We start from the raw sequence: 12960 nt of genomic DNA, 5'->3' as shown, positions 1-12960 counted from the left end.
CTGCGTCAGGTAGAAGTTGACCTCTCCATACTTCCGATTTACCCAGTCTGAAAGTCTCGGGATTAGCCTATGCGTCCATCTTGCGTTGTTCGATGCGTCCCATTGCTCCTGCCACTTGAGCATTGACGCTGCTCGTTGAATATTACGCACTCCTCTAACAGCTCTTGCTTTGTAACATTCCATATCCTCCGCCAGAGTTATGTCGATGGGAACCATGCCCGCGATGACAAAAGCTGCATCTGTTGATATGGTCCTGTACGCACAGGAAACTCGCATGGCTATCAACCGATGTGTGCTCCGTAATTTGGATCTGTTGCGCTCTACCTCTATCGCGGAGCTCCAGGCCGCTCCTCCGTATCGTAGTTTCGACAGTGCTACGCTCGCAAGGAGACGTCTCTTGCTACTCTTTGGACCATGGCATTTCGGCATAATCCAGGCCAATGAATCTATGACTTTCGATGCACTTTCGCAACAGTATTTGACATGCGCACCAAAACTTAAGCGATGGTCGACCATTACTCCAAGGTATTTCAGCTGCTGTTTTGAAGATGTCGTGTGCCCTCCAACAGTAATCTCCATGTGCGGCACAACTCTTTTATTGGTCACGAGCAGAACTTCAGTTTTATGGTGAGCTATCTGAAGCTTAACTCCCTCCATCCAGATGCCAACCCTTTCTACGGACACCGTTGCAAGGTCTTCTACCTCCTCGATTGTTTCACCGGTAATCATGAGCACGATATCGTCAGCAAATCCGACTATCTGCACGCCTGCTGGTAGTTTCAGCGTTAACACCTCATTATACATGGCATTCCAAAGCACAGGACCGAGTATGGAACCCTGTGGAACACCTGCTGTTAGGGCAGTAGATCGTATCCCAGTTTCGGTTTCGTACGTCAGGATTCGATTTTCGAAGAAGCTTCCTATTATCCTGCAGAGAGTATTGGGAACAAGCATCCTGTGAAGCGCTTTGGCAATCGCTTCCCAGCTGGCATTGTTGAAGGCATTCTGTAAGCGTCAGATAACACTTCCATCGAGGTTGTAGTGATTTGTCGCGGGTAATGGTAGTTTTTAAATATCGCAGTGAGGGAAAATGATGGGTGATGGTTTTCCCCGAATAATGTAGTCTTCAAAGCCGACGACAGCGCCACAAGCCACCAGTATGCAGCCACGAAGCTTCAGCACCTGACAACCAGAGGGCCATCTATGGTAACCCGCACTGCTTGGTAACCATCCCGATCGGTAGCGACGCCCGACGAGTTCACGAAGGCGAACGATCGTGTCCGCCACAATGGGAGAGCAACGACCTATACTCGCGGTTCAAGGCCGGACAAAGGCGGCTTCCTGGTGCTGGCTCACTTCGATTAGTACTACGAAACTGTGAAGTACAAAGTGCACGACACATCCAGCACACAAAACCCATATCTAAGTGATAAAAGCCAGACACCAGGTAAGCCAGGAGACGCCGAACCGCCATTTTGTTCCTTTCCGGAACACTAACGCCTGATTCATCAACAGGACCCCTAAGTCTTTGGCCAAAAGCAACCATTTGGCGGGACGAAAGTCAACCTGGTCCCTGAACCCTGGTCCTGAATCGGCCTTGGTATTTAGTCCCGGTCGTCACGGATAGCAGATATCTGCCGGACGGTCACACGTCGAAGGTTGTTGTCGATACCGTACTACGAAACTTTCGGATCGACCAACCAGCTCTCCAACCCGCTCATTCGTCCTCGCCGTGGAGATTCACGGAAGGAAAATCCCGGTTCCCGGCCGGAATTGGACCGACAGAGTAGTTGGTCAGCAGTAGCATCACCATCGCCGTAGATCCGCCATCTTCCAAACAGCGACAACCAGGGCTTGGCCCTTAAAGGTACCGTAACCATCTGGTCATTCTAGTTTGCGCAATTAAGGTAGAATTGTTGTGGCAATTGTTTAATAAAGGTAGAGAAGTGCATAAGAGGGGATTTCCTGATCTTTGAGTTCGAACTCCCTGCGATTTCCTTTGGTAAGCGAGCCGCCCTGAGGCCTAATAAAGGGAGTCCCTGTAACGCCGGTGGGGTGGTAGGTTTTAAACTTACAATTCTTAACGTCGATCGTCACAATGGCGCAGTGACGAACACCTGTTCGCTTCTTTTTATATGCGCGCTTACTCTGTCACCATACGGATGGCGTCCACCGTAGATCTCCCTTTCCGAAAACCGAACTGTCTGTCCGACAGTCCACTTCCGCCTTCTGTGTAGATAATAAGTCTGTTTAATATTATCCTCTCCAGTAGCTTACCAAGGGTGTCCAGCAGACAAATGGGTCTATATGATGATGGATGCCCTGGGGGTTTCCCGGGTTTCGGTAGTAGCACCAACTTCGCCGTTTTCCACGAATTGGGAAAAGATCCCTCGTCGAGACACTTTTGTAGCACCACTAGCTGCTGTCGCCATTGCCGCTCTTTTACAGGCGTAGTCGACATGAGCCGTGAAGCTCAGCCGGTCGTCGATCATCACTCCCAGGTACTTTATCGCACGCTTGGATTCGATTGCGCACGGTCCAGCTGCAATCGTCCCTGATTGTGCTGAGATCGGGTTGGTGATCAGCACCATCTCGGTCTTGTGGTGAGCCAGACGCAAGCTCTTGGAGCGCATCCAACTTTCCACCCTTTCGATAGCTACTGTGGCGAGTAGCTGGACCTCTTCAGTTAATGGGCCCGATGCCAGGAGAACCACGTCATCGGCGAATCCCACGAGTCTCACTCCCGTGGGGAGACGCAGTCTCAGCAGTTCGTCGTAGACAATGTTCCACAATACCGGGCCAAGTATTGATCCTTGTGGAACACCTGCCGAAACTCTCACTGTTTCCAATCCCTCGCTGGTCATATACTGTAGTTGGCGATTACGGAAGTAACACTCCGCCATCCCACACATATATGCCGGAATCCTCATTTTGATGAGCGACGACGCAATCGCTGCCCAACTGACGCTGTTGAAGGTGTTTTTCACGTCAAGGATGACCACTGCGCAAAACCGGTCTCCTCTCCTTTTCCTCAATCTGGCTTCATCTGCCCCTTCAATGACTTGTCGAATGGCATCCACCGTACTGCGACCTTTCCGGAAACCGAACTGTTTGTCGGATAGGCCGTTCGCACCTTCGGTGTAGAGCTGGTTCTTACTCTGTAACACCTTTTCTAACACCTTTCCAGCAGTGTCCAGGAGACATATCGGGCGATATGCTGATGGTTCACCAGGTGGCTTGCCCGCTTTTGGCAGGAGCACCAATCGCTGCCGCTTCCACACATCTGGGAAGACCCTATCATCCACGTACTGTTGCAGTGAAGACCGGAACATTTCGGGATGTTCCATAAGCGCAGCCTTCACTGCCACATTGGGGATGCCATCCGGACCCTCGGCCATGTCACTTCCACGTGCTGTGGGAACAGCTCGTTGACGATCTCACGCAGTTTTATCGGGCACGATTCCTGTGGCGCACCTCCGCTCCGTGTTTTGGCCATGACAATCCTGTAAGCGTCGCCCAAGGGGTTGTCGTTGGCGTCCTCGCAGAGTTGCCTGAATCGTGCCTTTTTACTCGCCTTAATTGCCCTGCAAAGGGATGACTTCGCCATTGCGTAGGGTACTCTCCGCTCTCGCTGACGGGGACCTCGCTCTCTGCATATGTCGCCTAGCCCGAAGGCAGCTAGTACGCAGGTCTGCGATTTCCGCCGTCCACCAGTAGACGGGTTGTCGAGTGTCCTTCCGCTTCGACCTTCTTGTCATCGCAGCGTCGCATGCGCGTGCGAGTACCCTCGCTAGGTTTTCCGCGGACAGGTTTTCCAAAGTCCGCTCCCAGTGTAACACCTCGACAAAGACGTTCTGGTCGAATTGTGTTGTCTTCCAGAGACGTGCTCCTGTTGTCGTACCTCTTCTACCTGCCCGCGAACTTGTGCCAAACGGTAACGGATCGCGAAGTGATCGCTATCGGTGAACACGTCGCGTACACTCCAGTCGCTCGTCCAGTCCGGACTGCTGAAGGTGACGTCGATGATGGAATCGCTCCCATTTCTGTGGTAGGTCCTCGTGTTGCCTACATTCCCCAGGTCAACGTCCAGCCTTGCCAGGGCTTCCAGTAGAAGTTGTCCCCTGGGGTTTGTAAGGCGACTACCCCATTCTACAGCCCACGCGTTGAAGTCCTCGCCTATGACAACGGGGCTCCGACCCGTAAGACCTTCGACGATTTTGTCCATCATGACGCCGAATCTCTCCAGAGACCACCGCGGGGGGGCGTTGAAGCTACAGACGAAGATCCTGTTGACCTTGGCTATAACGAAGCCTTCCTCACCAGCGGAAACCGCCTCTTGTATGGGGTATCTTCCTGTAACCCATATCGCGGCCAGTTTGGCTCTATCGGTTACCCAATTGCTGCCATCCGTGTGCTGAGTGGCAGTGGTTGAGGTTGAGCTGAACCGCTTCTAACCCCGCGAAGGTGCAGCCGACGCCTTTTGAAAAGCGGGGCACCTAGGGTTGCCATCCCTGTGTTCTCCACCGCAGTGGAGACACTTTGCGTCTTTGGTGCAGCTAGCCGCCTGATGGCCAGCTTCGCCGCACCACCAACACAACCCGCTCCTGTCTGCGCCCTTGCACGCAAAAGACTTGTGCCCATATATTACGCACCTGAAGCACCTTTCCGGTTGCTGAGGGATGGCTATCTGGCAGATAGACCACCCCACCTTTAGCCGCCCACACTTGAGTGCGGCGTTTGCTGTCGCAACCGGAAGCTTCACGAAGGCCTCCTGTATCCCAGATCTGGGAGGGCCTTCTCGCATCCTGACCGAGATCTGGTCAGTCCCGATCTTGCACAGATCCCTCAGAGCGTTCTGCACCTCAACATCCGTGGCTATCTCGTCAAGGTTTTTCACCCTGACGGTAATCGTGGTGCTGAGGGCACGGATTTCTGCAGCTTCCCCCACTATCTCTTGCGTGATGACGCTATACTCCGAGCTCTTTATCTGGGAGCCGCGTCTGAGCTCGAGGATCATCTCGCCGGAACGAGTTCGGCGGATTCTCTTCACATCCCCTCCAAGGCTCACCAGCCTATCGCTCGTCCTCATTTGCCGGAGGACGTCAGCGTAGGTGCCTTCGGGGGCCTTTACCACCAAAGCCTCCCCCTTGTCCCTGACCCGTTTGGGCTTGGGTTTGGGTTTGGCCTTAGTGGTCTTTTTCCTCTTACGCTCAACCGTCTGCCACTCGGTTGGCGCATCAGGAACTTGGCCGCACGCATCTCCAACACTCTCATTATCATCGCCGGATCTTGCTGGACCGTAGGATCCCGGGCCCGCTTTTTTGGGGCTCCTGGCCTCATCTCGCCTGGTGACCCCCTTTTCCTCTTGCCGTTCCCGGCCACCTCTACACTGCCATCCGTCTGCACGCAGACGCTGACCTTCTTCGGGCGGGTTGTATCTGCCCGAAAGGGAGTCGCAGCGTCCTAACGTGCCCTCGTCCGGCATTCCGGAGCAGTGAGCAGCCGAAGACAATCTGTCTAAAGTATCTTGTAAAGGTCTGTGCAGATGAGACTCAGTTGATCCTGTGACAGACACCACGTCGTCATCCGCAAGTTTTCTTAGAGCGTAGCCTTCAGAGAGACAGCTGTCGATGTCGCTTACGTAAAAGTTGTACAAAAGTGGACTCAAACATGAACTCTGCGGTAGACCCATGTAGGAGGTCCTTCTAACTGCAATGTCTCCGTGAGCAAAGTTCAAATGTTTCTCACAAAGCAAGCTGTATAAGATGTTGATCAATAGTGGAGGCAATCCTCGGGAGTGCAACTTGTTTGACAACACCTCTATTGAGACTGCATCAAAAGCTCCCTTTATGTCTAGAAACACTGAAGCCATTTTCTCACGTTTTGCGTACGCCATTTGAATCTATGAAGACAGCAAAGCAAAACAATCGTTTGTCCCTTTGCCCCTTCGAAACCCAAATTGAGTATCTGAAAGGAGGCCATTTGTTTCCACCCATTTATCCAACCGGAAAAAAATAATTTTCTCCATCAATTACCGTATACAAGACAACATCGCTATTGGACGGTACGAATTGGGATCAGACGCTAGTTTTCCGGGCTTTTGGATAGCAATAACTCTCACTTGTCTCCACTCTTGGGGAACAATGTTGTGCTCCAAGAATTGATTGAATAAATTTAACAGGCGAAATTTTGCGGCATCCGGAAGGTTTTTCAAGAAGTTAAATTTCATTTCTTCAATTCCCGGAGCTGAATTGTTGCATACTACACCTATCTGGAAGCACATTCCGGATTATTTTTTGTACAGGTGCAGAATCTGGACAGACTTTCCGTGCGAAGTTAATTATCCATCTATGTGAATATTCTTCACTTTCATTCGTAGATGATTGATTACGCATGCTTCGTGCCATTCTCCACAAGGTACTCAAGGTTGTTTCTAGTGATAAACCACCCACAAAATTCCTCCAATACGCCTTTTTCCCCTTTATCAGATTTTTGAATTGATTTTCAAGTGAAACATATGTTTCAAAAAGGACGAGAGTTCCATGTTTTCGAAAATCTTAGAATTCTTTCGATTTGTCCTTATAAAGCTTGGAGCACTGCTGGTCCCACCATGGATTAGGTGGGCTACTAGGAACAGATGAATATGGGATGGGTTTTGTTTGAGCACAAAGTGCACTTTCATGGTTGTATGCTGTTTACCGAAATTCCAATTACCGGAAAACCATTTACCGGACTGCTATTCACCGGAAATTCATTGACCGGAATGAACCATTTACCGGAATGACATTAACCGGAATGCCATTTACCGGAATAAAAGTTTTACGTTCAAATCTATTATTGTATCCCCTTGACCCGTAAACTTTTGCCCAGAATGATTTTTAGGAAAAATTGGGGTATTTTTATCGATTTTACGCTAACCAGTGTGGCTTTTAAAATCGTTTTGGTAGCCGAATCCTCACGCTGGGCGTTCGAACTTCAAAAACATATTGTCCTTTACGCTGTCGCGTGGCGGATGGGGCTAAGGGATCATCCCTAGCTTTCACGCAGACCTATAAAGCCCCGGCAGACGTAGACCAATGTAATAGGGCCGCCGCTTCTGACGGCGGGTCGGCGGCCACCACGGATTTGAGAGCCTTGGCGGGTTTGTGCCGCCTCACCCCTTTCATCTATTGCCGACTGTGTCTTTACCCGATTTGTTGATACCGTTTCACCCGATGTTCGTAATCATCAAGATAATATTGCCTCACTTTGCATGAAGTGATGTTCTCACAAGTACCGTTGTTTTACATCATCATAATAATACCTACTCTCTATTCAACTAACTTCGTTACGAAAGTAATCATCAAAATAATCTCCAATAGCAACAGATTAAATGACGCCATATAGTTTTATAATGGCTAAACTTTTATTCCACAATCAAACATGATGAAGCATAATGTAAGAAGAAAAGATCTTTGGCTTAAAAGAAAGAAGAAGAGAGTTGTTTCTTCCTCTTTGCCAGGCTAGCTCAGGTTGTTCTAAGCAAAAGCAATAAATTTAAACATGTCATTACATTTCTCAAACAAATTATTGATGATCAAGCCATCCTTTTTATTTGGCCCTCAGGCTCATACATTTGATCATGGTATGTGCGTGTCAAAACAATGGATAAACAGCTGACTTACGTGCATTTCACTGGATGTTCCGGACTCGATTCATCCCAAGAATGACGATCAATTGGTCGGTCATCGTTGACCCAGAAATCGCAGAAACCGCTCGGGTGGCGAACGCAGCAACAATTCGAATTTGGAAGTCCTGACAGCATACTTGCGGTTGCGGCAGATTGCCTTCTTCGGTCGACGACGATTCTCTGGGCTGCGTCCAGGCCGAATCGTTCTCCACCGGCAGCCGTCGGCCTCGATTCCGTGCAGCTTCTACCCGGATTGTTCCGGAAAATCACGAACCGTTCCTCTGATTCTCTCGACCACTGTCGAGCACTTTTCTGGCGAAATTCTCCTCCGTGCAATCCGGATTCTTCCGGAAGCCGTTTCCGGTTCCTTCGAACTCCTCGACCACTGTCGAATCTCCGTCTGATACCTTGTAGTGATGAATTCCGGCTTCTCCGGAAGTCCTGCGATTCCTTGATGACCATCGACCACTGTCGAACTGCTTTCTGATGCTCTTCGGTTCCCGCTCGTTTCCGCACGCGTACTGTTGTCCGCTCGCACACCGTTGACCAACTCCTGGGAGAAAAAGAGGAAGAAAAGAAGGGGAAAAAGAGAGCCATACGGCACAACCGACGTCAGCAAAAAGCTTCAGCATATTTCGCTTCTTTATCTTTCTTACCCTTCCGCGAAGGGGCTCTCGGGGACTTTTCCCTTTTGTAAGCCGGTTCCGTGGCCGGGTTTGCTTGGCCCTTTATTTTTTCCTCCTTCCCGTTTGATGGTTTTCTTTCGGGACTCTCTGCGGCTTCCAGTGGCCCGATTAACTTGGCACTTATTGTCCTCTTCTTCTCCGGGTGCTTTTGTAGCTTTTTTCCGGGTCTTCGTCCCCAGCTCGGCGGATTTCCCAAAACGGTTCGTTCCTTTCTGACCGTTCTTCCAACGGCTTGGGATTTTCTTGCACGACGGTGATGACTCGGAGCCCAGCACACAGCAAGCAACTTCTACAAGCTTTTTCTTGCTTTCTCAACACGAGGCCAGGCCGTGAAAATTTATTCCAGGTTAGGAACGGCCTAAAATCCGCTTGTAACGGAAACAATTCACTCCACGGACTTGAGATCATCCAATCCCAATAGTTCTAACTAGAATAATGCGCGCTTACGCGGAAATCACGTTCTTTTTTCGACGGCGGCGACGACGACGGCTTTCGCCACGATTTTTCTTTCTTCCTTCTCGTCGAATGACAGGTCGACGGAAATGTGCGAAGTTGAGTCGGTGTTGGTGTTTTTCTTGATGCTTTTTCTTCCTTGCCCAGTTTTCTTGCGGATGACAACAGTGCGGTTTCATTTTTCTTCAGGTCGGTTCACATTTTTCGTATACACGGAGCGAAATCCTTCGAAGTTTTTATCATTCGGTGACAATTATTTTGTTTGATGACATGTTATTTATCCGAATTGCCCAATAAACATTTTGGCTGCTTAAGAACGGCAATTCGCTGAACAAAAGCTGAGCGAAAGCATAATTACTGCTTCAGCTTAATGGTTGAATAAAGGCAAACTATAACCATGTTTCAGCGTTTAAAGAAGTCTCAGTGCAGCCAATGCACAGTGGTTCAAAAGGGTCTGAAATGGAACTTTATTCCTGGTGCTTTTGTCTTTCATTTTAGCTATTAGATGTCTTCAGAACATTTGCTAGTAAGATTGTTTCCCATAACGTGAATGTATCAAAAATTAGTCACAGCCTACTACGATAAAAATAAAAACACTAACTTTTTTGTTTGAAGAGATATAGACCACATTTGTTCTACAAAGTTGTAGATATCATCAAAATATGAAACTTTGTTGAAATAACAAAAGCTTTATCTCTATTCAGTGCAGAGTTATAAAGCTTTTAGTTTAAAACATACTTAAAATTTGTTTTTTGTACTTAACTATTGTTAACTTTGAACTTACATAAATATGATGTTCACAACATTTATTGCGATACTCAATACGCACATTTTGCACTAGATCTTAAGTCTCTACGACCTTGTCTTCCGAAGTTATTGCAATTTCAAGTTTTATTTTTGCTTAATTTCACGAATTTCTAGGGTAAAATGGGGCAAGTGGATCCAAAAAATAAATACCACATCTTGAAGTATAATTCAAGTACTAAAAACTTAGCCAAAAACTACTTGTCTCCACGCGCCCGTTTTTGAGTACGGTCTGCATAAATTTGTTGAATTCTTAGATTTTAACGAGAAAATAGAGATTGATTGTTAATAATTCTGTCATATCTTCTCAAGGAATGAACTATCTGTTTTGATGTCTTCAAATGAAAGTTGCAACAACAAACGAGCTATTGAATGGTATTTTTAGAGAATTTTTGATGATACCGTTTGTACCTTTAAACAATTTTTAAAGCGTTTTTACGGTTTTAACTGGAAATGCTTTTTGTTAATTTTTTTTTTACTATTAAATTTGAAAAGGTGATAAAATTTCAATGCGTTTTGATGTGCTATTTGATGATTTCAGTTGAAAACTGATAAAGTTATGTGCATTTTAAGCATGTTTTTATTTCAACGATGACAATAAATCTCTATTTTCTCGTTAAAATCTAAGAATTCAACAAATTTATGTAGACCGTTCTCAAAAACGGGCGCGTGGAGACAAGTAGTTTTTGGCTAAGTTTTTAGTACTTGAATTATACTTCAAGATGTGGTATTTAGTTTTTGAATCCACTTGCCCCATTTTACCCTAGAAATTCGTGAAATTAAGCAAAAATAAAACTTGAAATTGCGATAACTTCGGAAGACAAGATCGTAGAGACTTAAGACCTAGTGCAAAATGTGTGTATTGAGTATCGCAATAAATGTTGTGAACATCATATTTATGTAAGTTCAAAGCAACCCCCTGGCAACTTGACGTTTCCCATACAAATCGCGTGTGCCAGTTTTTTCTGGTTCTCTGGTTCTGTCAAAGCGAAAATCAAGCGGCTTAACATGACGGAAGGACACATATCGAAATATTTTTTATTTCAATTGATTCAAGAAATGGAAAAACGATTCAAATTTAAAAATTTTTGCTCAGTTATATGTAAAATGAATCTGTTTTCGAAAGTTCAGTCGAAGTCGAACACAGACGTAAATCTGTGTGTCCTTTATTAGGTTTTAAACTTCTGGACTGATCAAAATAATTCACTGAAATACGGCTGTTGTTGGGACAAGTATCCCTTCCACCGAAACTATTGAGGACAACCGCACACAATGAATGTAAAACAAAACATTACCACAACAATCATCAAGTGATTTTCATTAACTGCGATACATATGATAATTCTAGATAGGCAAAATTTTCATATTATATCAGAACATTTCCCGTTTTATGGAAAAACTGTTCTTATACAATATAAAAACAGGTAGATTATTGAATGAAAATAATAATTTCGCTTGAATCTTTTTTTCATTCATTCGAAAGTTATGAATTTGCTTGATTCGCACCACATTTGATGATGTGCCCTTTCTATACGCATGGCACGAAAAGTATGTAAACAAGCGGTACACATGCGACATCTGCGATTTTGAATCAGGCACACGAAACTCGCCAGAACTGTCAAGTTGCCAGGGGGTTGGTTCAAAGTTAACAATAGTTAAGTACAAAAAACAAATTTTAAGTATGTTTTAAACTAAAAGCTTTATAACTCTGCACTGAATAGAGATAAAGCTTTTGTTATTTCAACAAAGTTTCATATTTTGATGATATCTACAACTTTGTAGAACAAATGTGGTCTCTATCTCTTCAAACAAAAAAGTTAGTGTTTTTATTTTTATCGTAGTAGGCTGTGACTAATTTTTGATACATTCACGTTATGGGAAACAATCTTACTAGTAAATGTTCTGAAGACATCTAATAGCTAAAATAAAAGATAAAGTCACCAGGAAAAAAGTTCCATTTCAGGCCCTTTTGGACCACTGTGCAATGGGAGGAGCTGAAGAGTTGCTTCCATAACACTTTTTCAGCCTTTATTCAACCATTCGCTACCATTGGAATTTGACAGACTGTGAACTGTGGTAAAATTGCCCTGCATCATGGCGGCTTGATTGGAATGAGAGGGGAATTTTTGTTTTCCTTATGCAATGAGATTTTTTTATGATTTCCCATTTGGCTTAGTTTTGAAATAAAGATTAAATTTTCTCACGAATTTTATTTTTGGTACCCAAAACTGAAAAAAAAGATCATTTCTCTCACACTTATTTCAAAAAAAAATCTTCGGTTGAGAGGCATGTTGGTCGCTTAAGATCGACAAATTTTCATCGCGCCTCAGACTTCATGATTGGTTCTGCGTACTGCGGCATGCGACCAACAAGCCGGAGGTTTGAAAGTCGGGGCAGTTGAAACGAGAAAAAAAAATAACACAGAGGGGAAAAAGTGGGTGCCAAACATCGGATACATGCTTGGCATCGCTCCTCAGATTTGCCCGTTCAGAGTAAGAGCGTGTATTTTTTTCGCTGAGCTCTCCCCAAACGGAGAATCTTTAAAAAATGCTCCGTTACCTCCAGAGCGACCAAGCGTCCACCCAAGTGTGGGCCAGCGAAGCAAGCAAACTGATGAAGTGCGTTCTCGGTGCAGATAAATTCGTTCGCACTCGGGCGAAAGTGCATCCAGCTTTCCACTGCCTGGATAGCTACCGTGGCCAGTAGTTCAACCTCCGCTGTTGAGGAGCCTCTCGCCAAGAGGACTACATCATCCGCAAATCCTACGAGTTCAGCTCCCGATGAGAGGCTCGTTCGTAGAAGTTCGTAGTAAGTGATGTTCCACAGAACCGGGCCAAGTATTGACCCCTGTGGAACACCCGCCGAAACCTCTTGTGTTCGCAAACCCTCGCCGGTCATATACTGCAGTTGGCGATTGTGGAAGTAACTTTCCACAAGCCTATACAGATATGCCGGAATCCTCATTTGGATGAGCGACGACGCAATCGCTGTCCAACTGACACTGTTGAAGACATTCTTCACATCCAGAATGACCACCGTGCAAAAGCGGAGCCTTCTCCTCTTGGTAAACCTGGCTCTGTCCGCTACCTCGATGACCGAGCGGATGGCATCTACTGTACTGCGTCCTCTACGGAAACCAAACTGTTTTCCCGAGAGTCCGCCCTCGCTTTCAGTGTGTCTCTGAAGTCAGTTCTGAATCACCTTCTTCAGGACCTTACCCGCTGTATCCAGTAGACAGTTCGGCCGATACGACGATGGGTCTCCTGGACGCAACGAGGCAAATTGATGGCGGTGTTCCAGTCAATCCGCGGCCACTTGGGCCTAGTCTTCTCGGGGGATTTGCCAACG

The 12960-nt window shown here is 46.4% G+C and overlaps 1 protein-coding gene across 1 annotated transcript; it reads right to left on the bottom strand.

Annotated features, from left to right (window-relative positions):
- Positions 1-7660: 7660 nt before the first annotated feature.
- Positions 7661-12626, bottom strand: LOC129759280 (uncharacterized). Its single transcript, XM_055756695.1, has 3 exons — positions 12613-12626; positions 8326-8661; positions 7661-8222 (listed from the first exon to the last, which is right to left on the bottom strand). Exons 1-3 carry the CDS (start codon positions 12624-12626, stop codon positions 7661-7663), a joined length of 912 nt encoding a protein of 303 aa, XP_055612670.1.
- Between the last annotated feature and the right edge of the window lie 334 nt (positions 12627-12960).

The sequence above is a fragment of the Uranotaenia lowii genome, unplaced genomic scaffold (assembly GCF_029784155.1).
Source record: "Uranotaenia lowii strain MFRU-FL unplaced genomic scaffold, ASM2978415v1 HiC_scaffold_135, whole genome shotgun sequence".
Taxonomy (NCBI): domain Eukaryota; kingdom Metazoa; phylum Arthropoda; class Insecta; order Diptera; family Culicidae; genus Uranotaenia; species Uranotaenia lowii.
The sequence above is the reverse complement of the archived record's forward strand: the minus strand, read 5'-3'. Positions and strand labels throughout refer to the sequence as shown.

Excerpts from the sequence above, each read along its gene's own strand:
- LOC129759280 (XM_055756695.1), bottom strand. Across the intron at positions 8,223-8,325 it reads GAGAGCCCCTTCGCGGAAGG|GAGTTGGTCAACGGTGTGCG; the intron begins GTAAGAAAGATA and ends TTTTTCTCCCAG.